This window comes from Myxine glutinosa, chromosome 13 (assembly GCF_964187855.1).
Source record: "Myxine glutinosa chromosome 13, kmMyxGlut1.1, whole genome shotgun sequence".
Taxonomy (NCBI): Eukaryota; Metazoa; Chordata; class Myxini; order Myxiniformes; family Myxinidae; genus Myxine; species Myxine glutinosa.
In genome coordinates, this window is record NC_136273.1 from 42,338,259 (window position 1) to 42,362,986 (window position 24,728).

At 49.4% G+C, this 24,728-nt stretch overlaps 2 protein-coding genes across 3 annotated transcripts in view; both read right to left on the bottom strand.

The window, feature by feature from the left end:
* SARDH (sarcosine dehydrogenase) overlaps positions 1–24,728 on the bottom strand; it is a 179,246-nt gene that overhangs the window by 32,097 nt on the left and 122,421 nt on the right. For both annotated transcript variants that reach the window (XM_068134325.2, XM_068134326.2), the window contains exon 19: positions 1,775–1,943. In XM_068134325.2, the coding sequence (XP_067990426.2) occupies positions 1,775–1,943 (169 nt within the window). The remainder of the gene's footprint in view (positions 1–1,774; positions 1,944–24,728) is intronic.
* LOC144888666 (uncharacterized) lies at positions 10,524–12,211 on the bottom strand. The gene is made up of 2 exons (XM_078767366.1): positions 11,650–12,211; positions 10,524–11,565 (listed from the first exon to the last, which is right to left on the bottom strand). The coding sequence occupies exons 1-2, from the start codon at positions 12,082–12,084 to the stop codon at positions 10,612–10,614; spliced, it is 1,389 nt and encodes a 462-aa protein (XP_078623492.1). The 5' UTR covers positions 12,085–12,211; the 3' UTR covers positions 10,524–10,611.

Here is a 24,728-nt window from a genome sequence, read left to right on the forward strand (position 1 = left end):
ATGAAAGGGGGTTCTATGGTAGGAGACCCAGGAGGACCCAACTGCTGAGAGAGAGACATAAGAAAGCCTGACTGGAGTTTTCCAAAACACACCTGAACAAGCCAAAATCCATCTGGGAGAATGTCCTGTGGACAGATGAAACCAAATTAGAGCTTTTTGGTAAAGCACATCTCTATGTTTACAGAAAACAAAATGAAGCCTTCAAAGAAAATAACACCTTCCCTACAGTCAAACATGGAGGAGGTTTAGTGTTTGGGGTTGCTGTGCTGCCTGTGTCACTGGGTGCCTTCAATGTGTGCATGGCATCATGAAATCAGGAGATTACCAAGACATTTTGGAGCGCAATGTTCCACCTAGTGTCAGAAAGCTGGGTCTCCGTCAGAGGTCATGGGTCTTGCAGCAGAACAATGATGCCAAGCACACTTCAAAATCACCCAGGAATGGTTCAAGACAAAACGCTGGACTGTTCTGAAGTGGCCAGCAATGAGTCCAGATCTAGGGTGCCAATATTTTTGTCCATGACTATGAGTGTGTGCACATATGTGCGTCTGTGTGTGTAGGCATGCAAGTTGTTTTTGCCTGCTATCCCCACACGTGGGTGGGTCTCAGGAGATGGAAAGGAGATCTACCGGGTCTCAAAGTATCCACCTCTGTTACATTGTGTGTGTGTGGGTGACCATGCGTGCCTGCGTGTGTATGTGCATGTGCACACATATGGATGTGTGCGTCTGTGCGCATGTGTATATAGGGTGTGCGCATGCATGTGTGCAGGTGTATGTGTGTGTGTGTTTGACCAGGAGGAGGTGTGTGGAGGAAGGGAGCACAGAACGCTGAGTCATTGGGTAATTGTAGCCTTGGCCAAAGGTGCAAAAGGTGTGTCGGGGTATGTGATAAACCCGACACCATCTATTTCGTACTCTCAATTTCTGGCCCCTCTCCCTAAACTGTCTGTGTCTTTCCTTCAGGTGTATGGATCCATTTTAGTGTACAGGTGATGAGTCATTGCAATAAGGCATCTAAGGGTGGATATACAGTAACCTGGTAGGAGAAAAGGGGATTGAATGACTGTCAAATATGTTTTGCTTTTCCCCTCTTTGAATTTTCCCACCATTTTCCCATTTTAATTCCCCAACCGCCATTACTCCCGTCATTTCCCACTCAATTGCCAATTGTAATGAAGTGCATGGATGTTTTGTTATCGTGTCCTGACTTATGCTGCTCGGGTTTGATCTGGAATGGTGCTCCCAGGATAATTGGTTCCAAGGAATAAATGTAACGGTAGCCAAAAGAGTCCAACACATGTCGTTGATTTGCTCGTCCAATTGTTAGCCACTACGTAGTCACCGGCAGAGTTCCCCATCCTCTTCATACATCTCACAGGTACAGTAAACTGACAATAGGTGCAAATATCTGGCCAGAGTGGAGTGTTATCAAATGGCTTCCTTGGTATTTTTATAGACACACTGGGTTTTTGGAGTTATCTGCCTGTGTGGCCGTCACGATACACACACACACACACACACACACACACACACACACACACACACACACACACACACACACACACACACACACACCTACTGCTTCACACCATGTGGTTCATCACATCTTACCATGTATGCACGACACCTTACTGTACGTTATCGCACTGTACATGCAGTACCTTACATTTTCCAAACGGTGACAACACCCATTGTGCATAAAGGACTTCCCATTACTCCCAACACAAATGCATCATAAACGCAAATGCTTCTTCACTGTATATGGCACTTACTCGTCCATTGTGAAGCACGCGAGGCGCTTGTGGAGCCCAACCTTTTTCTGCGTTTCGAGGGCTGCACGGCCAAGAAATGGAGTAGAGCTCTTCAACTTGCACGTGAAGGCAAGGCCCGCCTCCAGCGGAGAGTCATCTGAACGAAGGTCCCCATGCCAGTGTCGGTACCCTGCCATTAAAACAACAATGTCTCTTAATGCCATTATTGCCATTTAAACCATTAAAACCATGCCATTAAAACAACTTCCCCATCACCCATCCCTTTCAAATCTTCCCCCTTGCCCCTCCCCTCCTAATCCTCCCCATCACCCATCCCTTTCAAATCTCCCCCCTTGCCCCTTCCCTCCTAAACTCCCCCCACACCCCTCCCCTCCAAGACTCCCCCTCGCCCCTCCCCTCCTAGACTCCCCCCTCCCCTCCAAATCTCCCCCATATCCCATCCCTTTCAAATCCCTCCCCTTGTCCCTTCCCTCCTAAACTCCCCCCTCGCCCCTCCCCTTCAAATCTCCCCACCCTCATTTCTTCTCAATTTCCCCCCTCTCACTCCCCCTCCTCAAAGCGTCCTCCCCGCTTCTTCCCCCTTCCAACTCTCACCTCCATCTCCCCCAACCTTCTGCCTCGCTCTTCCCCCTCCTCAAATAACACCTCATTGTGCCTCACCCAATCACCATCAAACCTTTTGTCCACCCCATCCTTCCCTTTCTCCGAGCTATTCTGAAATCTCTGACACACCTTCAAAAGCTCTCCCTACCTCTTCCACCTCTTCCACATCTTACCCTACCCCTCCTCCCCCCTGTTCTGTATCCAATGCTCCCCCTTCCTCTTCATTAACGGTATGGACCTCAAACATCCGGGGCCTTCATTCAAACTTAACTGATCTCTCCATACAGGTTGCTTCTGACAAACCAGACGTGATCTGCTTAACAGAAACTTTCCTCCTTCATGATGTCTCTGATTCCTTAGTATCTCTCCCGGGTTACTCCCTCCTCCGGTATGATAGACCCGAGCCTCGTCCTGGAGGTGGGGTTGCTATCTTTATCAAAAACTCTCTTCCTCACTCGCCCTGCACTGCACTCTCTCCACCTCACCCCCAGGAATACCTCTGGCTACGGCTTCCCCTTCGCTCCCACCTCTTGTTCATATGTGTGTTGTACCGTCCACTAAACAGTGATGACTCCATCTACATCTCGCTGTCTGATAATATGGACCAACTTCTATCGACTCATCCCAACTCTCTCTTCCTCATATGTGGTGATTTCAATTGTCACCATGCCAGTTGGCTGGGTGTGGGTACCTCTCGCACCAGCCATGGCTCCTCAGCAAAGGACTTCTGCGACTCACTGGGACTGACACAATCTGTCAATTTCCCGACCCGGATCTCAGTCAATGGAGCATCTTCTCTTCTGGATTTAGTTATGACTAACTTCCCTGAAAATGTCTGCTGCTCTTCTTCTGCTCCAATCGGCTCATCTGATCATGTGCTTGTTAAAGTGGACATCTCTCTGACCATTCTCAGGGAGCCTGCTCAGAGTCGACGAGTCTGGCATTTCACTCAGGCCAACTGGCACGGTCTTCAAGCAGCCATCAATCATCTGGACTGGTCTCCCATGTCTACCACCTCTGACATCAACTCATCCTGGGAATTCTTCCAAAGTAAATTGCTCTCTCTCATGCACAGATTTATCCCATCTCGTCTTCAGTTGTCATACCCTTCCTCCCGTCCATGGTACACGGAATCTTGTGGTGAAGCGGTTGCCCAGAAACAACTTGCCTTCGTCTCCTGGAAAGCAAATCCAACGGAAGGAAATCTCATTTCCTTTCACAAAGCCCGAAACAAGTGTGTGTCCACCCTCAGGAGAGCCAGGAAACAATATCTCTCCATTCTCAAGACAGAACTCTCTTATCTGTCTCCCTCTTCCAAATCCTGGTGGCATCTGGTCAAATCTGTTTCTGGTGTTTGTTCCCCCTCCATCCCCTCCCTTACCTTAAATGGCTGCACAGCTGACTCTGCACGTGAAAAAGCTGAATGCCTCAACTCTGTGTTTGCCTCTAAATCTTGTGTCCCAAACCCATCCCTCTCTGTACCCACCATACCCAGTCATACCCAGCTTCTCTTGGACTCCGTGTCCTTTCCTCCTGACAAGGTGGAAAAGTTTCTGTCAACTCTCGACTCTGATTCTGCAACTGGACCTGACGGCATCAGCCCACGGGTCCTAAAATCCTCTTCTTCTGCTCTTTCACTCCCCCTCTCTGTTCTCTTCACCCTCTCTTTTGCTCAAGGTCAACTGCCATCTGCTTGGAAATCAGCCAACATCACCGCTTTGCACAAAAAAGGTGCAAAAACAGATCCTAGCAACTACAGACCAATCAGCCTTCTCCCAATTATCAGCAAAGTCATGGAATCCATCATTGCTTCGGATATGAAATCTTTCCTCTTCTCCAATGGCTTGATCTCTGATCATCAATTTGGTTTCAGACGAGGTCACTCTACTATGGACATGCTGCTTCTGCTGTCTCAACAATGGATGGAGGTCCTCAATGCCAAACAGGAAATTAGAGCTGTCTCCCTCGGCATATCACGTGCCTTCGATGCGGTCTGGCACCCCGCTCTGCTCACCAAACTCTCCTCCTTTGGTATCCATGGAAATCTCCATGCATGGCTTGCGGACGTCCTCTCTAGTCGTAGTCAACGTGTGTCCCTGAATGGGTTTCTCTAATCTCCTCTTCCTGTTCAGGCTGGAGTTCCCCAAAGCAGTGTTCTGGGCCCTGTGCTTTTTCTGGTCTTCATCAATGATCTCTCTGACTCTCTTGAAAATCCTCTCTATCTCTTTGCTGATGACTCCACTCTCTGCCGCTCCATTCCTCATTCCTCAGTTCGGCAGTCTGCAGCCTCCTCACTCTCTGCAGACCTGGACAAAATCACAGACTGGGAAAACAAGTGGAACATGTCTTTCAATCCTGACAAATCTCACACTCTTACGATGTCTCTCCGAAAAGACCGACTGGACAACCCTCCCATCTACTTTCTGAATAATCCTCTCCAAGAAGTTCTGTCACTCAAGCTTTTGGGTCCCACTATCTGCCATGATCTTTCCTGGGAAAACCACATTTCCAAGCTGGCCTCCAAAGCCAGTCGCCGACTGGGCATCCTCCGTCGTGCGAAGTCTTTCCTTGGCACACCTGAGCTCCTCACCACATACAAGGCTTTCATCCGCAGCTCAATGGAGTACTGCTCTCCCCTCTGGGCTGGTGCTCCTGTCTCACACCTAGCTCGTCTTCACGCTGTTGAAACCAAAGCATTCAGAATCATTGGAATCTCCCGCGATGACGCTATCTCCGAGGGCCTTTCACTTACTCACCGCAGGCAGGTTGGTGGTCTTTCCGTCTTCTACCGACTCCTCTCCGGCCTTGCTCCCCCAGCTCTCTCTGGGCTCTGTCCCCCAAATATTCCTTCAGGTCGCACAAGATCTGCCTGCAACCCTCTTATGGTTAAACTGCCAAAATCAAGACTCTCTGCTCACCTCCCTCCTTCATTCCTCTTTTCTCCTGCCTCTGGAACAAACTCCCTCACTCTCTTCAATCCCACTCCTCCCTCCAGGTCTTTAAAACGGCTGTTCACCACCATCTCTTATCTTCCCCGATCCAAAACCTTGATCTTTTCTACCCCCGCTAATTTCACTCCAAATCCACTTTTTGAGGTGCCGACTTCTTTCCTGGAAGTCCTTGGTGTCCTTGCGTTTTATACCTATCCTGCCCCCCCCCCCCCCACCCAGGCCCTCCCTCCCACACATCTCCCGATGTCCCTGCTCTCAAATGTTGTGTTTGAGTGCTTCCTCCCCTTCTCTCCCCATCTTGTCGACCGCTCCCCTTTTTATATACTTTGTTTGCTTGTTGCTTTGATTTGTTTGTTTGATAAATGTTTTCTCTTTCACGAGCCTCGACTCTGTATAGAAAAAAAAAAAAAAAACTGAATCCATGCTTGCTTACAAACTGTCTGGTTCTGGGCTTCAATAAGGATTGAAAATGGACTCCATCCTCAACTGAAATGAATGTCTTGCACAGGTGCAATGCATTATGGGATACAGCATCTTTGGATGGTACATACCTTTTGTCAAGGTACATACCTAGAACCTCGGGACCAGTACCCTGGTCAAATCTTGAATGGAGTCTAAACTATCTTACGTTCCTTAGGACTGTTGCAAATCTAGCTGAAACTGCCGTGATGGCGTCATCACTGCTGACAATACGGGACTTTTGAAATGACATATAAATGCTAACGAGACCTTTTGCGCATGTGCTGTGTGTGCGTTTTCAGTGAGTCGGTTCTGCTCGATGGGCATTTTAACCTGCCTGCTGCTAGCGAAATCTCTACTTCAATTCGTCTTTTTAATGTAATTTTAAGCATTTATATGAATTAGTGGAAATTTAACAATGGTTAACCATAATTGTTCTGTTCCTAAATGCAAATCAGACACAAAGAAATAGAGTAGAAATGACAAATATCCACACAGTACAGGTGTCAAGGTCCTATTATTTCCTATTAATATAAACTAGTGACGGAAGTGGATGTAACACACAAACATGCACAAACACACATGCACACACACACACACACACACACGCTTCTCCTTTTACCAATAGATGCAAAAACCAGGTATCATTTCCCATGCGGTCCCGGAATCAAGCAATATATATATATATATATATATATATATATATATATATATATATATATATATATATATATATATATATATATATACAGTATATATTGTTACGCAACTGTGATTAACACCACAGTTACGGATGGCCGATTTGCGAGACTTTAACTCCCGAGGCGAAAACTCAATTGCGGATTCAAGTTCAACACAAACGCGCGGAATGGCGGGACACAGCGAAGGCTCCGCAACCTTATCTATTAAAATCAAACACCCAGGAAAACTGCGTTCAGATATATATATAGAAAATAATATAAGGATTTATTATCGAATAGTAATACAGTGAAAAAGCCGCGCCGGTAAATCTAATAACTCTAAATCGGGACGTCCCCACACGACTGACAGCAAACACGATACGAGGGAGATTATGAATACAAAAATAACACGTCACGTCGTTCAAATGTACGCGGATGCGGCTTATCTGTCTTTCGTCGTCTTGGTGGCGGCCGTCCAACACCGCTCCTTTTGGCCCGATCGCACACCACCAGGTCCTTCGCTCCAAGCTCTACGAGGCCCCGCTCCAAGCACCACGCGTCCGACGCGTGGCCAGCAGCTTCACACGAGGACGATCTCCACAAGGCCCGTGCACCAATGGTTCAACGGAGGGCTCGACTTGCAACGAACTGCTGCGAACTGCCGCGTGCTCTGTGGGCTTGGTGTGCTCGGTGTGTGAACGAACTCTCCACCAACTGCCTTCGGGGAGCTTTTCCACCAACTGCCTTCGGGAGCTTTTCCACCAACTGTGTCTCTGCGTCGACTGTGTGCTCCAACCAACTCCTACGAACTCTCTGGTGTCTGCCTGCGTCTGCCGTATCTGCCTGCGTCTGCCGTATCTGCCTGCGTCTGCCATGAAATGGCGTCCGACCGTCGCATATATTGGTCGCCGATGACGTCACATTGGCGCACTCCTCAGCCAATCACAGCCTCCCAACTCGCCCAGGTCACGCCCTCTGCGGCATGCGACTCCTGACATCTCCCGTCCGCGACCCCCCCCGCGGTCGTTTTGTAACACGTGCCAGCGAGGTTGGTAGGCCTTTGAGGTGCGAACGGCGGCGGCCAACCGTGGCGGTGTTTTTGGCCTGGTTTCCTGTCTATTTATTACGAAGTCAATGTCAGGGAAAGGGAATTATTTAATGTTGCGCTAAGGACCTAACTAATGTTTATGTGGTTTGCAGTGCCATAATGGACAAAGGTTTGACTACCAGGTGAGACTCACAGGGGCGTTACCTTTAATCCCTCACTATTTAACACTCGGACCTCCAGGTAGATCCACAATCATACATCTTACCCCGACAAACGCCTAAACATCAAGAACTTATTACATGTAGAGTCCCTGTCACGACAGCCGAATACCTACCTATTCAGATCTACCTAGCTCTAGATATTGCTCTACCAAATTCATAACACAGCCCCCCCCCCCCCCCCTGGAACCGTAGCTCCTGCAAGGTTCACCGCAGGCGCTACCATTCCAGCCTTAACACTTACTGTCACACACTTAATTAACCTATTAAATAAATCAGGAAGGGCTGTGGGAAGTGAGTCGGACTACCTACCTACACTTCCTTAACATGCTGAACCCCTTAACCATCATGCAAGTATGTACATTTTCTTCGTTGTTCCTGTGGAGGGAGGAAACAACAACACACAACACTAACTTAACCACAAAACTTAACCATCTTTCCAAACTCAAAACTCTAACCTTTGTACATACCCCGGTCTACAGACCGCGTCCCCCGGTGGATGCCACAAGACACAACCTTACCTGCGGGGCCATCCCCAATGCATCCCCCTAAATTTTCCACGGCCCTGTCCAGATGTTACAGGTGAGTGACACGGCTCGGTGCATTTCGCCCACATTCATGCAACACAGACCCCTTAACCACTCATTCTCATTCCATAGGTCATCAAGGCATTTCAAAAATCAACAAAGCACTTATTTCAATACACCCCCTGCAGGACCATGGCATTGATGTCATTCACGTGGGTGTGCATTCCTCAACTAGGCAGCGGGGAGGTACCGCACAAAAAGATGGTGGGGGCGCATCAGGCTGTGGTGCCCGCAGTCCCAAAAACAAGTCAACCGACTTACAAGTTCATTGCCCCCCCCCTTTACCTCTTGGCCCCATGACAGCCCAACAGCCCCTTTCCGCCGTTACCTCGCTGGTGAGGGTCTCCACACACACCAGGCTCCTTTGCCTCCTGCTTTCGCGCAGCAACACGGGTCACCGGGGGACTTCCTCACCCCGCGGCGCCCAACCAGACCCTCCACCGACGAGCTCCAATTTCCAGTTACCACCGGCTGCCAGGGGTAATTGCCGCAGAGGGGGGCCCGCAGGCATCGCTCCTCAGAGCTTGCTCTGTACCTGCGGACACACACACCTTCCCCACCCACAAGACCCCAAAACACACTTCCTCCCCCGCTGCCATTCAATTCTCCACACAACTCAGCACAATTCAGTACAATTCATAGATGGTGTAAAAGGTGTTACAAGGCTTGCCATGGCCTGCCAATGTGAAATCCCATTCACAGTTCGAATCATTGAATCCTTACACATTTCCATTAGCACATTTCCAAAAAGCACAATTATCGCCCCTCATTATCTCCAATAATCATCACTCACTCTCCAGGTTCCACTCTCACGACCACATCAAAACACCTAACCACAACACAAAAACATACGCCACCCACAAGACACTGTGGCTCCCATTCCATCCCCTCACCGGCCATGTCATCACTCGCTCTCACCTCCCAACTCCAAATTACATGTCCCCAATTTCCCAAAGCAAATCCTGAAGCCTGGGACAGTACTCCTTAAAACACTCACCTCAAGTGCAGGTAGTTGCAGGTTGGTCAGGTCCAAAGGTGCCATCCACCCATACAATTCCCAAAATTTCACATTGGGCCTACCAAATACTTCCAAATTTCTCTTTTGTCCCCACCACACTGGCAGGTATGTGGATCCGCATCCAACGGTGATTATCACTACACAACTACCTGTGGCCACGACAGCTCTGCACCTCTACCGTGCAAGGGTCACCGGGACAAGGTGAGCAGTCAAAACGCCAACATGGCCCATGAGTGTCCATAAGGGTGCGACCCACCATCCATCCTTCGGCCCCCCTGCGAGGAACACAGCTGCAGCAGCCCCAGCTGGCCAATGTGGTGAGCACTTGCTGCCACAACACACACTACCGCACACACAACCTCGGCCCTGGGGGGCACAGTCGCAGTGCGTGGCATCCCTACAGCCACGTCCCCTGCACCTCCCCATCATCCCCCAGTCCGACTACAGAACTGCAGCCCCCCAGTGCTCACCCACACTTGACCACACCAAGGTCCAGTCAACAGCCATGCTCCACCAGGAGACCCACCCAGAAGACATGGTCCACACACCTCGGACACGCACAGCACCACGTTGACCCTCAGGCTACACAACTACATCCCCATCATCCCGCGTCCCAAATATCAGCACAGTTGCCCCCGCAACCAGTTGAAAGCTGTGTCTTGCTACCCTATTAATTTCATCACAGCCTCCAACACTTTGGTCTACACACCTGGATCAATAATGGCGTCACTGTACAGTGTCCACCATGGCATTTCAAAATCCACCCTTAAATTTGCATCTAACCCACAGATTACCCATGCCAAACATTTGTCACCTTTTACTAACCTCACCAAAGAAGGATGCTTTGCCATACACATGCCAGCCGAGCATGGCCCATATGCTCGGCTCGTTACACATCTCCCGATTCACATCCCCATGGCTCTCTTCCCAACCCGAGAGTCCATAAATCATAACGGAGCATCTGTGGAAGGTCACTCACACCATCACGTTCCACAGATGCCCCAATGGTTGTCCGGCAGGCTATCTCCATCCCTGTCCATTCGGTTTGACCCGCGTCCATAGACCAACCACCATGCCAGGTCACCACATGCTGGTTGTCCCAAAGTCCCTGGAGGAGAGTGCCAGGCCGCATGCCTGGGTGGTCACCACATCAGTCCCAAGCTGGCCATCTGCGGTGCCACCACCAAAGCGCGACCCACAACACCTCCCCCTAGTGGTCCTCAATAAATGCCAACCCACGCTTGAGAAACCACCTCGGACCCCTCTGGAGGTCTTAACCCCCACCAGGGTCCGGTGACCCTGCCGGCCCGAGCCGCCAGCTCGGACGGCGCCCCGACGGACAAGGGACGCCACACTCCACCAGACCCCCCGTGGGACCCAGGTCGTACCTCGACACCCAAGGCTGGACCCCACGTCCAAATCTCGCCATCACAGCCCCCCAGCTGGCTGGCATACCCAAATTTTGAAAGGGGCAACTTTTGCCCGAGGCCATGACCCATGACCCCCCCATGTCCAAATCCCGCAGCCCGGGGACCAATCCCCACCATGGCTGCTCCAAATCAATTTCCCATTGTAATTTTATTTTAAATTTTCTTTTCCAAATTTTCATTCCCACTGCCAAACCGCAGCTGCAGGGAACAACCTCTACCACCGGTTGTTCTGCCCCTCCCTGCAGTTGATCCAAATTCCCTACAGGGACCAAATCTCCAGAAGCTCTATCTCCCGATCCTCCAAGATCCAAATTCAGCCCGGAGCCAACACACTCCCCCAACTGGTTGTCCAATTTTGGAGCCTCTGTTTCCAAATAGCAGTGTACAGTGAGCGTCCCCTCGGTCATTCCAACCACCTCCTCGGACCAACTCACCTCATCACCCAGGCTCCTTTGGGCCTGAACAAGCTCTACCTCCATGGGACTGTCACAGGTCTCCAGCCGCTGGATCAAATCATCCTCATCACAAATCATTCCTGGCCCCGCCAGGCTTTGATCAATATCCCCAATAAATACCTGGTCCGGCTCCATTGCACGGACCCCCAAAAACTCTACCCCCTCTTGCTCCGCACCACCGCCCTGGTGCTGCACAATTCCAAATTCATCCCCTGGTTGGGGTGTTGTGACATCCACACGGTCCCGATAAACAACCAGGCCAGAATGTGGGAAACATTCCCCATTACAACTCTCACATTCCAAATTTCCTTCCCCGCTCACCTGTGGACACTCCACGTTTACCTGCAGGCATTCCACGTTTACCTGCAGGCATTCCCCATCTACCTGTACACATTCCCCATCGAACTGTGGACATTCTCCGCTCACCTGTACACTTACCACAATTGCCATTTCCCTTTTTAATCCTTTAATTTGGTCACTCATGTCCTTCAGTCCTTCCCTCCATTCATTCCCCTGGGACTCCATTTTATTTTCCAGCCCATCAATTTGTTCCTTCAAGCGATCACTCATTCCCTTCATTCCTTCCCTACATTCCTTCCCCTGGGACTCCATTTTATTTTTCATTTCTCCCATCCCATTACTCATTCCCTCCATTTTTTGAAGCAATTGACCCAACATCTGGTCGGTTGTCGGGGCCGTTCCTACTACTCCCGGCTCCCCGGTAGGGGAGGGGGATAAGTTGGTGCTCGGGACGGGGGAGGTTCCAAGGCTCACCTCGACATTTAATTCCCCTATTTCCGGCTCACTCCCAACGCTGACGGAGGCCTCGCTGCGTACTTCCATTTCGTCGACCTCCGACATCCGCTTTTCGGAAGGTCGTTCCCCGCGCGCGTATTTATTTTAATAATTCCTGAAACAATTTAAATTTGACGAAGACGCGATATCGCGCTCCGTTTGCCCAATTGATTATCAAATTTCTCCGCCTCAACTATAAAAATTTTGCGTTCGAACGTCGGGCGCAATGTACGCCCGACCGTGTCGATGTCGCCCCGCGGACAAAAAAATTTGTCCGACCGTGTCGATGTCTCGCCGCGGACAAAAAAATTTGTCCGACGGGTTCAAATCCTACACTCCTGACACCACTTGTTACGCAACTGTGATTAACACCACAGTTACGGATGGCCGATTTGCGAGACTTTAACTCCCGAGGCGAACACTCAATGGCGGACTCAAGTTCAACACAAACGCGCGGAATGGCGGGACACAGCGAAGGCTCCGCAACCTTATCTATTAAAATCAAACACCCAGGAAAACTGCGTTCAGATATATATATAGAAAATAATATAAGGATTTATTATCGAATAGTAATACAGTGAAAAAGCCGCGCCGGTAAATCTAATAACTCTAAATCGGGACGTCCCCACACGACTGACAGCAAACACGATACGAGGGAGATTATGAATACAAAAATAACACGTCACGTCGTTCAAATGTACGCGGATGCGGCTTATCTGTCTTTCGTCGTCTTGGTGGCGGCCGTCCAACACCGCTCCTTTTGGCCCGATCGCACACCACCAGGTCCTTCGCTCCAAGCTCTACGAGGCCCCGCTCCAAGCACCACGCGTCCGACGCGTGGCCAGCAGCTTCACACGAGGACGATCTCCACAAGGCCCGTGCACCAATGGTTCAACGGAGGGCTCGACTTGCAACGAACTGCTGCGAACTGCCGCGTGCTCTGTGGGCTTGGTGTGCTCGGTGTGTGAACGAACTCTCCACCAACTGCCTTCGGGGAGCTTTTCCACCAACTGCCTTCGGGGAGCTTTTCCACCAACTGTGTCTCTGCGTCGACTGTGTGCTCCAACCAACTCCTACGAACTCTCTGGTGTCTGCCTGCGTCTGCCGTATCTGCCTGCGTCTGCCGTATCTGCCTGCGTCTGCCACGAAATGGCGTCCGACCGTCGCATATATTGGTCGCCGATGACGTCACATTGGCGCACTCCTCAGCCAATCACAGCCTCCCAACTCGCCCAGGTCACGCCCTCTGCGGCATGCGACTCCTGACATCTCCCGTCCGCGACCCCCCCCCCCGCGGTCGTTTTGTAACACGTGCCAGCGAGGTTGGTAGGCCTTTGAGGTGCGAACGGCGGCGGCCAACCGTGGCGGTGTTTTTGGCCTGGTTTCCTGTCTATTTATTACGAAGTCAATGTCAGGGAAAGGGAATTATTTAATGTTGCGCTAAGGACCTAACTAATGTTTATGTGGTTTGCAGTGCCATAATGGACAAAGGTTTGACTACCAGGTGAGACTCACAGGGGCGTTACCTTTAATCCCTCACTATTTAACACTCGGACCTCCAGGTAGATCCACAATCATACATCTTACCCCGACAAACGCCTAAACATCAAGAACTTATTACATGTAGAGTCCCTGTCACGACAGCCGAATACCTACCTATTCAGATCTACCTAGCTCTAGATATTGCTCTACCACATTCATAACAATATATATATATATATATATATATATATATATACAGTATATATATATATATTATATATGTACATATATATTATATATATATATATATATATATATATATATATATATATATATATATATACATATATATATACATATATATATATATATATATATATATATATATATATATATATATATATATATATATATATATATATATTGCTTGATTCTGTATATATATATATATAGCAATATATATATATATATATTGCTATATATATATATACAGTCGTGGCCAAAAATATTGCAACCCTTGCACTTCTGTCAAATAATGCACCAGTTCTTCCAGAAAATTGTTGAAATAAAAAAATATTTTGATGTCCACACATGTATTTCTTTGGTTTGCAGTGGAACCAATCAAAAAAAGCTGAAAAAATTACGAAATCTTAGCTTATTTAACAAAGAAATCCTAAAATGACCCGGACAATATTATTGGCACTTTTTCAAAGTTGTTAGAAATAATTATGTTTCAAGCAGGTGATTCTCCTTTACCTTGGAAATGAACTCACCTGTGGTGATTTGCAGGTGCCTGCAATATAAAAATCACTCATTCAGCCTGTTTGAATAGAGAAAAGGAGTCATTCTGCTGTTTATTGTCACTGTGAGTTCCGCAATGAGCATGGAGAAAGAAAGAAAACCAGAGAATTGTCTGAGGAGGTTAGACACAAGATTGTAGCCAAGCATGGACAATCTGAAGGCTACAAGTCCATCTCCAGAGACCTTAATGTTCCTGTGTCCACCGTATGCAATGTTATCAGGAAGTTTAAGGCCCATGGCACTGCAGCCAACCTCCCTGGACATGGCTGCAAGAGAGAACTTGATTTAAGATTGTAGCCAAGGATTGTTTGAATGGTGGAGAAAGCACCGCGATCAACTGCCAAACAGATTCAAGCTGACCATCAGACACAAGGTACGACAGTTTCAACTCGCACCATCCGTAACTAACTCAATGAAAGGGGATTATATGGTAGGAGGCCCAGGAGGACCCCACTGCTGAGAGAGAGACATAAGAAAGCCCGACTGGAGTTTGTCAAAACACACCTGAACAAGCCAAAATCCTTCTGGGAGAATGTCCTGCGGACAGATGAGACCAAATTAGAGCTTTCCTGTAAAGCATATCATCTCAATGTTTACAGAAAGCAAAATGAAGCCTTCATAGAAAAGAACACCTTCCCTACAGTTAAACATGGAGGAGGTTCAGTGATGTTTTGGGGTTGCTGTGCTGCCTCTGGCACTGGGTGCCTTGAATGTGTGCATGGCATCATGAAATCAGGAGATTACCAAGGCATTTTGGAGCGCAATCTACAACCCAGTGTCAGAAAGCGGGGTCTCTGTCGAAGATCATGGGTCTTGCAGCAGGACAATGACCCCAAACACCCTTCAAAAAAACACCCATGAATGGTTCAAGACAAATCGCTGGACTGTTCAGAAGTGACCAGCAATTAGTCAAGATCTAAATCCCATTGAACACCTGCGGGAAAATCTGTAAACTGCAGTTGGGAAAAGGCACCATTCAAATCTGGGAGAGCTGGAGCAGTTTGCACAAGAAGAGTGGGACAAACTGCCAGCAGAGAGGTGTAGGAAACTCATTCATGGCTAAAGGAAGCACTTGACTGCAGGTATTTTGTCCAAAATCTGTGCTACCAAGTATTAAGTCTTGGGTGTCAATAATTTTGTCAATGCCATTTTTTATATTTTTTTTCTGATTTCAAAGGATATATTAAGTTCGGAATCAAAAACAAAGGTTCTGTGATATTAACAGTGAAATAAAGAATTGTGGAGACCAAATACTTTTGTCAATTTCAACTTATTTTTCGAGAAGATTGTGAGTTGTTTGAAAAAAGTGCAAGGGTGCCAAAATTTTTGGCCACGACTGTATATATATATATATATATATATATATATATATATCTATCTATCTATCTATATATATATATATATATATATATATATATATATATATATATATATATATATATATATGTATTGTTGCGGTTTTGAGAACCCACACAGGTAACATCATTAAAGGTTAAAGGTTGCACCCCATAGTTAGGCCACATGCAACACATAGGTCACCTCAGAAGAACCACCTTTAGAGGCCATTTTTCCCTGCAAAGCAGGGGTTGGCCTTTTTCGGGCACCATGGTCCCCTTTTTGAAGCAATGTTTTACGGCCGGATGCCCTTCCTGCCACCAACCCTGTTAGTCGACTCTTGCGACAAACAGGGAATTACCAGTGAACTGGTACTCAATTTGCCGACCTCGGAAGGATGACAGGCTGAGTCAACCCCCCTGGCACTCGATATATGAGGACTCGCGTACATTCGGCAGTGGCAAATAACTGGGACTTGGCTTGGCTTTGGTGACATCATTGGGGAAGCATTGCCGGAGCGGCGCCTTGCAGAGGACTTGTGGGAGTGGCGCATTGTACCGAGCTATACCGGGAGCGCGTATAAGGCGCCGGTACAACTTTTACGTACGCCAGTATAATCGCCAGCGTACCGATCCCCCCCAGTATAATTGTCCGATCCGCGCCACCGACACGGGGCGATCTTGCCTGCCGTCTACCATCACCAGCTGCTTCGTGGTATGAGTCGGGGACCGGAGCGAACTGTGGACGCCATCGGTGGACCCTCAACCCGACCATTTATAAACCCCGTGTGAGTGAGTCTGAGAGTGTGACTGAGTGTGAACGGGCCCGTGTCCAGGGATAAGTATAAGACTGTATAAGGCTGCCCTGTGTATCTGCTTCTTCTTCTTCCCTGTACATTGCTTCTTTTCCTCTTCTTATTTGTACAAAGTGTAATAAATTACCTGTTCTTCCTGTTTTCCTCTTAATTCGACCGTCTTCGTGATTTCTCAATTGGGTAAGCGTGGCACGATCAGGAACCGCTCCAATCAGGTTAGTTCCCGTTAACAGCCCGAATCGTGGCTCGCTAATCGCTCGGCGTGTCCGCTGAAACCGTGGTTCGGGTGGGGTTATTTCATTGCTTCACGGCTGGTGTTAGTACTTAGGTAATAAGACTAATTCGGCTTACAACCCTATTTAACACCGACCGGAAGGAACGTGATAGCCCCGGATCGCGTCGGCGAGTAAAAAGACAAGGGGATTCATCCCCCCTTGGTAAGGGGAAGGCCGACGTTCTGAGATCTGCAACAATTGGTAGTCAGGAGTGGGATTTGGAACCTGGGACTAAATTTTTAGACCAAATTTTGGACACCAATTTTGCATATTGGCCGCAACAATTGGTGTCGGGGAGTGGGATTTGACCCGAAGTGCGCCTAACGCACTCAAAATTACGAGCGGCCGAAATTGTAGTAACATCTAAATTAAATCGTGCCATGGATAGCCAAGGCGGTCGGATGCCGGTGGGGGTAGAAGATGAGGAGGTAAAGGAATTAGAGTCAACCCAGGACCCCAGGGAAGAATTGGGACAATTGGGAGAAATGGAAGAGGACATTGAAGAGGGTGCAGCAGTAGAGGTTGCAGGCGAGCAAAATGGCGGCGCCTCGCACATGGCGACGAGGGCCGCGCCCGCTGCACCAATGGCGGTGGGCGACATGCAAGCCTTCATGGCGCAGATACAGGCAGCCATACAATTGGGGGTGGACAGAACGCAGGAGCAAATTGGGGGATTGAGTAAGGAGATGGGAGAAATTAGGGCCGATAGTAAGCGAATGGAAAGCAGAATGGGGGAGCAATTGGGAAACCAAATTGGGGGATTGAGAAATTATGTGGGAAACCAAATTGAGGGATTGAGAAATGATGTGGGAAATCGAATTGGGGGGTTAGAAAGCAAATTGGGGGGCCAATTGGAGGACATGGGTGGCCACATGGGAGAAATGAATGAGGGGTTAACGGGGTTTGAAAACAGAATGGGTGGCCACATAAAAAAATATGGGAAGGACATAGACTGCAGGTCGAGCGGGAATGGATGGAGGTCCTCAACGCCAAACAGGAAATTAGAGCTGTCTCCCTTGACATTTCACGTGCCTTCGATACGGTCTGGCACCCTGCTCTGCTCTCCAAACTCTCCTCCTTTGGTATCCATGGAAATCTCCACGCATGGCTGGCGGACTTCCTCTCTGGTCGTAGTCAACGTGTGGCCCTGAATGGGTTTCTCTCATCTCCTCTTCCTGTTCAGGCTGGAGTTCCCCAAGGTAGTGTTCTGGGCCCTGTGCTTTTTCTGGTCTTCATCAATGATCTCTCTGACTCTCTTGAAAATCCTCTCTATCTCTTTGCTGACGACTCTACTCTCTGTCGCTCCATTCCTCATCCCTCAGATCGGCAGTCTGCAGTCTCCTCACTCTCTGCAGACCTGGACAAAATCACAGACTGGTCAAACAAGTGGAACATGTCTTTCAATCCTGACAAATCTCACACTCTTACAATGTCTCTCCGAAAGGACCGACTGGACAACCCTCCCATCTACTTTCTCAACAATCCTCTCCAAGAAGTTCTGTCGCTCAAGCTTTTGGGTCTCACTATCTGCCATGATCTTTCTTGGGAAAACCACATTTCCAAGCTGGCCTCCAAAGCCAGTCGCCGACTGGGCATCCTCCGTCGTGCGAAGTCCTTCCTTGGCACACCTGAGCTCCTCACCACATACAAGGCTTTCATCCGCAGCTCAATGGAATACTGTTCCCCCCTCTGGGCTGGTGCTCCTGCCTCACACCTTGCTCGGCTTCACGCTGTTGAGGCCAAAGCTTTCAGAATCATTGGAATCTCCTGCGATGTAGTCAACGCCGAGGGCCTTTCACTCACTCACCGCAGGCAGGTTGGTGGTCTTTCTGTCTTCTACCGACTCCTCTCCGGCCTTGCTCCCCCAGCTCTCTCTGTGCTCTGTCCCCCCAATATTCCTTCAGGTCGCACAAGATCTGCCTGCAACCCTCTTATGGTTAAACTGCCAAAGTCTAGGCTCTCTGCTCACCTTCACTCTTTCATTCCCCTTTTCTCCCGCCTCTGGAACAAACTCCCCCACTCCCTTCAATCCCACTCCTCCCTCCAGGTCTTTAAAACAGCTGTTCACCACCATCTCTTATCTTCCCCCATCGAAAACCTTGATCTTTTCTACCCCCGGTAATTCACCCCAGAGTCCTTGCAGTGTTCATATGTTTTAATCCTCTCCCACCTCCCCCCAAGTCCTCCCGATGTCCCTGCTCTCAAATGTTGTGTTTGTGTCTTTGCCCCTTCTTCCCCCTCTCTTTTGTGTCCTCCCCCCTCTCTCCCCATCTTGTCTGCCGCTCCCCTTGTTTTTTGTGTTTTGAGTGTCGGTTTGTCTTTTTGTGTGATTAATGTTTGCTCTTTCACGAGCCTCGATCTTGTATACAAAAAAAAAAAAAAAAAAAAAGGTAAATTGGTACGCGACGAGGTAGCGCGACTTGAGGAGCGCGGGGAAGGCGAGGTGGAGCCAAGCACAGCCGGGTGGACCGGGGTAGAAATCGCGACACGGGGGATAGAAAAGCCGACGGCCGCTGAATTAGAAAATTTTATTTTATTAGCACCGGCGGTCGTCGAGGAAAAAGAAATTTAAATAAAAGAAATAGTTGAAATTGGGGTTAAGGAGACGGCAAAGATAGAAAATCAATCGCGGAAGGAAGAAATGGAATGTACACAAAGTCTGCATTCGCATTGTGATGTCGTGCTGCCTAACCCAAATGAAAGTTTGCAGCTGCATGAGGAGAGGAGTTCCCGAAGGTAAGCCGGATTGTGTATGGCGCGAAAAGGTTTGGCGCGAAAGTGTTTGGCGCGAAAGGATTTTTCACGCGCTTGGGATCCCGACGTCACCCGGGAGCTTGTGGAAGGTCCGTGGTGCGCGGTGTGAAAGTGCATGGCGCGCATGTGCGAAGCGTGAGTCGGAGCGTGAGTATAAAACCGAGAGCGAGGGAGAATGCACAATGGAGTGTATGTGTGAGAGTGAGTGCGGCACAGAGTGTGAGATGGATGGAGAGAGTGTGCGAGAATGCACACCAGAGCGTGTTGGAGAGAGTGTGCGGGGATGCACACCAGAGCACGTCATTGGGTGTGCGACAGGAGATTGCACACCCGTGGGTAGGTGTGCGCTGAGTGGGTGTGTGCAGAAGTGCACCCCCATGAGTGTTACGGAGGATGTAACCAGAGAGTGTGCGCCAGGGTGTGCGTGAGGATGTGTGTTAATGGAGTGTGCAAGTAGAATGAGTGTGCCTGGGTGGTATGCACGAGCGAGTAAAGTGACGAAATGTGTGGAGTGTATGAGAGGCGCTGGAGCGCCGCGTTTTGTGAGTGTAGAAAGGGTCACGTGTGGATGTGAGAATGCGATCCAAGCATCGACGCAGACCGGGGCAGCGGTTAGGCCAATGGATAGCCGACGCAAGTTCTCGGGGCGTGGTGCGCTCTGTGTGCTGCGGGAGCCGGCGGGGATCGTTGCCGCGGCGCTCTCGCAAGGAGCGCCGTGCACGATTCGTGCCGGGCCCCGCCCTGTATGGTCGGTGCCATTGCATGGCGCAAGAGGCAAACGGCACGATTCCGGGGGAGGTCGGCCAGGTCGGACCTTCGCCCCCTGGCGGGCGCAGTGCTCCGGCTGGGGGAGGTTGGGTCATCGGGCCGGAGACCGAAGGGCTCCGCGCCGGGATGGCGCCTGGAACCTCGGTCCGAGTATGCCTCCTCCCCAGAATCGAAAATGCCGGACGGACCCAATCAACAGGAGACTGACCATCCGCACGCATTGCTCAGCTTCGCGAAGCCGAGCTGCGAGAATGTATTTCCACCCCGAGAGGCTCGAGAGTAGTGGACGAGTAGTAGTAGCAGTGATGATGGCGAATGGTAGTTTACCATTCACCATTGGGGCACATGAGCTATAGTTTATGCGGTTTGGCAGTGTAAACAAGCGTTACGCCTAGGTCCCCCGTCGGTGAAGTGATGCGAGTTGACAAAGTGGAAGACGCAAGGCGGCCATCTTGGATTTTGACATGGCGACCCAAATTTCAATAGCATTCTCTCTTATGCGTAGATACACCCACACAACAGATTAGAAGTTGGTACTTCGCTTATTTTTCAAGATATTCCGCTCACAATGTTCAGGCATACATGGCGGCGGCCATCTTGGATTTTGACGTGGCGACCCAATTTTCAATAGCGTTCTTCCTTGTGCCTAGATACACCCACACAACAGATTAGAAGTTGGTACTTCGCTTATTTTGCAAGATATTTCGCTCACAAGGTTCAGACATATATATGGTGGCGGCCATCTTGGATTTTGACGTGGCGACCCAATTTTCAATAGCTTTCTTCCTTATGCTGAGATACACCCACACACCACATTAGAAGTTGGTACTTCGCTTATTTTTCAAGATATTCATCTCACAAGGTTCAGACATACATGGCGGCGGCCATCTTGGATTTTGACGTGGCGACCCAATTTTCAATAGCGTTCTTCCTTATGCCAAAATACACCCACACACCAAATTAGAAGTTAGTACTTCGCTTATTTTTCAAGATATTCATCTCACAAGTTTCAGACATACATGGCGGTGGCCATCCTGGATTTTTACCTGGCGACCCAATTTTCAATAGCCTTCTTCCTTATGCCGAGATACACCCACACACCAGATTAGAAGTTGGTACTTCGCTTATTTTTCAAGATATTCAGCTCACAAGGTTCAGACATGCATGGCATCAGACATACATGGTGGTGGCCATCTTGGATTTTGACGTGGGTTGCACCCACACACCAAATTCGAATGCGGTCCTTCGCTTACGCACGCATGCATGCCCGCACGCACGCACACACGGACGGACGGACACACGGACGGAGGGGAAAACCATAGTTCCCCTTTCGCTCCGCTGTGCGACGGGGGACAACTAGCCGAGGGCGGGCTCGGATATTGGTCGGGATTTAGAAAGATGACCATAGGAGACCAAGATTTAAGTAATGACTTTTGTACCGGTAGTGGGGACGTAGTCAGATTAGGTGGATAATAATGACGAGGGATGTGCTTAGTGTAAAGGGAAGACGGGGAAAGCACGAGTATTAGAGGGAAGGAGTTAGGTAGATGATGCTGTGTGTGTGAGTATGAGGATGCGCTTTAGGTGCAAATGAGGCATTGTGAATGAGAGTCTTGGTGGTGATGGTGAGCAAATGAGGCAATGCTCGTGAATGATGTGTGTGTGTGTGAAAGTGTATGAATAGAGCATTGTGGACAAGTGTAAGTGTATTGAGTGATTGACTTGCATGGGGTGCAAGGGACTGAGTGGTGTGGAATACAGAGTGTGGAGTAAATGGTGTGTGGAATGAGTGGTGTGGAGTGCATGGTGCGAAGGAGTGGATGGGGGAAGATGGACCCCTTCACGAGTACCCGGGGATGGTAGTTTAAAGTGAGGTAGAGGGAGTATGTAAATTTGTTGGATATTAACATCTGTGGTGCGAGTAGTAGCAAGTTGTTGCTTTGAGGGGTGCATAAGACTGTGGAATGGCTGGGCGTGTGGCTTAATTGGTGCATATAGTTATTGAGGCACTCCGCCACTGGTTGTTTGTCGGCCAGGTGAGGCCACAGGTAGGCTCTGGGAGCGAGGTATAGTTCAGGTAGAGTTCAGCGGGGCCCGAGGATCCGAGGAGAGGACCCGGTTAGCCCAATGCCAGAGGGGGCATTAGTGGGGTGAGAGAGCCAGGAGGGCCTTCCCCAGGTTAGGGTAGTGTGAAGGAGCTAGGCAAGCTCGGGTGGCGACTTCAGTGGCGGAGGTGCGCAGGTAGGTAGACCTGCTGGTAGAGCCACACGACCCAGCCCCGAAATTGTGCGAGGGCACAGTGCAAAAAAAATGGGGGAGTGAGACCCCAAATTGGTAAGGCACCACAGGATGGTCAATGGGAATTGGTTGTTAGAACCACATAGTTTAAAGATGCCAAGTGGTAGGGCATGACCCCGGGTAGTTTAAAGAGTTAATGTAATTAGAAGGATAGTTAGGAGGAAATCTCTTCGCACCATCCACATCCACTCACCGAGGTGACAGGAATCCACACCAGGTTTTCGCAAATGTTTGGAATGAAAGATGCATCATGACGTGGGTGAGACATTGTGTTTATTCCATCCCTTCCTTCTTGGGAGGGATTGGGGACGAATTTGGTATAGAGGGCGGGATAGAAAAGACAGGACGGTAGCGATGGAATTTGTAAATTGTGTAAATACGGGGAAGGGCAAGGGTAGTGTAGATTGACATGGGGGGGTGACGTACGAGTAGGGACGAGCTTTCTCAGCTCGCTCTCCCGCGCCCCTCATGTCGCATTGCCTTGTTATGATGTGTACCCTTGTGCCCTTGCCCCCGCTAACCTCTGCTTTGTCTTCCTCCCCACTCATGGACCCATGGTCTTTTGGTTGAGGGGAGTGTGCAGGTGCCCTGAGGTGTGCGGCTGCACTCTTGCACTGCACCCTGCTGCCTGCCACCTGCACCGGTACACCATATGGACCACACGTTCTGTGGCCTGGCACCTTTGCTGGAGCAGACCATTGCTGCCAGCAGCATCTTGCTTGCGGACCACTGTTCTTAAGTGGTGCACATGCCATGCAGTCGGACCACCTACGCTGGCCCTGCTGGCCAAATAAAAAGCGGACACTGTTTGTGCACTTTTTTATTATTAATTAATCTTTGGTGTGCCCGGACAAGAAGACATCAAGTCTAACGATGGCACAAAGAAAGAACATGAAGCCAGAAGATCCATCGGCCCAGCAGTCAAGTCAAGCACAAGGCATCATTTATTATTTCTGAAATGTTATTGTGCATTGGTGATGGTGCTTTTTGTGCATTTTTTTTTACTATGGTGCATTTATTGTGCATATGGGTGTATGGTGTATTGGTGCAGTGCAGTGCAATCGGTGTTTCCTCTTTTCAAAAACCTCTTCTTTTTCCCACAAAAGACAGGTCCTGGGTTGTAGTTTTGTAAATAACTAGTTCGTGTCTTGTAAATAACATGCTCCCCACCGGCTTTATGTGTAGTTTGCGAATAATTCCGTAATTCGGTTAATTGTGGGCGTGAGTCAGTTAGATAGTACACAACGCAGCAGGTGGGACATATCTAGTGTTTAAAACTGTCGCACTCAGGGTAGTAGGTTAAAAGTAGAGGGTAACCACACCTAAGTGTCACACTAATTGTTAAAGAGTAGTCCTGACCCAGGTATCGGAAGCCGGCCGTCCTCACTGGTATGTGGTTCGGCTCGGGCCGAGCCTGGCGAAAGGAGGGGTGCAGTGTTGCGGTTTTGAGAACCCACACAGGTAACATCATTAAAGGTTAAAGGTTGCACCCCATAGTTAGGCCACATGCAACATGTAGGTCACCTTAGGACGTTAGTTATTTCATAGTATGTGTTTAGGATAAGGCCATTCCCAATAGTTGCATCTGCATAGAACAAATAAGAGTAGGCCCTGTTCGTCCATTTTTGCAGCCTCCCTTCAATCGACGCCATTAAGCGCTATCCAGTCTGTACTCCATCGCCCTCGCAGTTTGTTACACTTCCTTTGCCAGCAGCGTTCGCTGCCGCTGGGCTTCTGCTCAAACCAGCCCAAAAGCCACGAGGTAAGGCCCGAAAAGGGGGCAGAGCGCAAGGGTGGGGGTGTGGCCATGACAAGCAGCCATCAAGGCGGAGCCGGTAAGCCCTCAACAGCCAACCAGGGCTGAGGCAACATCGCCTGAAAGGGTGTGGCTGGACATTCCAGAGGGTTCGCTGGGCGTGGCAATATAACCCTTTGCGCGAGGCCCCCACCTCAGTTATGATGGGAGAGGCGCTGAGTTACGAACTCGAGTTATGAGCCGGGGGTCCTCAGTTGAGTTGTTGCGCGTCTTGAACGAGTTGAGTTACGAGGAGGAGAGACGCGCGGTGACAAGCCTTACAAAGGACTAGCGCGCAACACGCATTGCAGAGGACTGCAGCGTTGAGAAGGGCTTGTGCAGAAGGACGTTGGTGTATAGTTGGCGTTGTGTAACATCGGGGAAACGG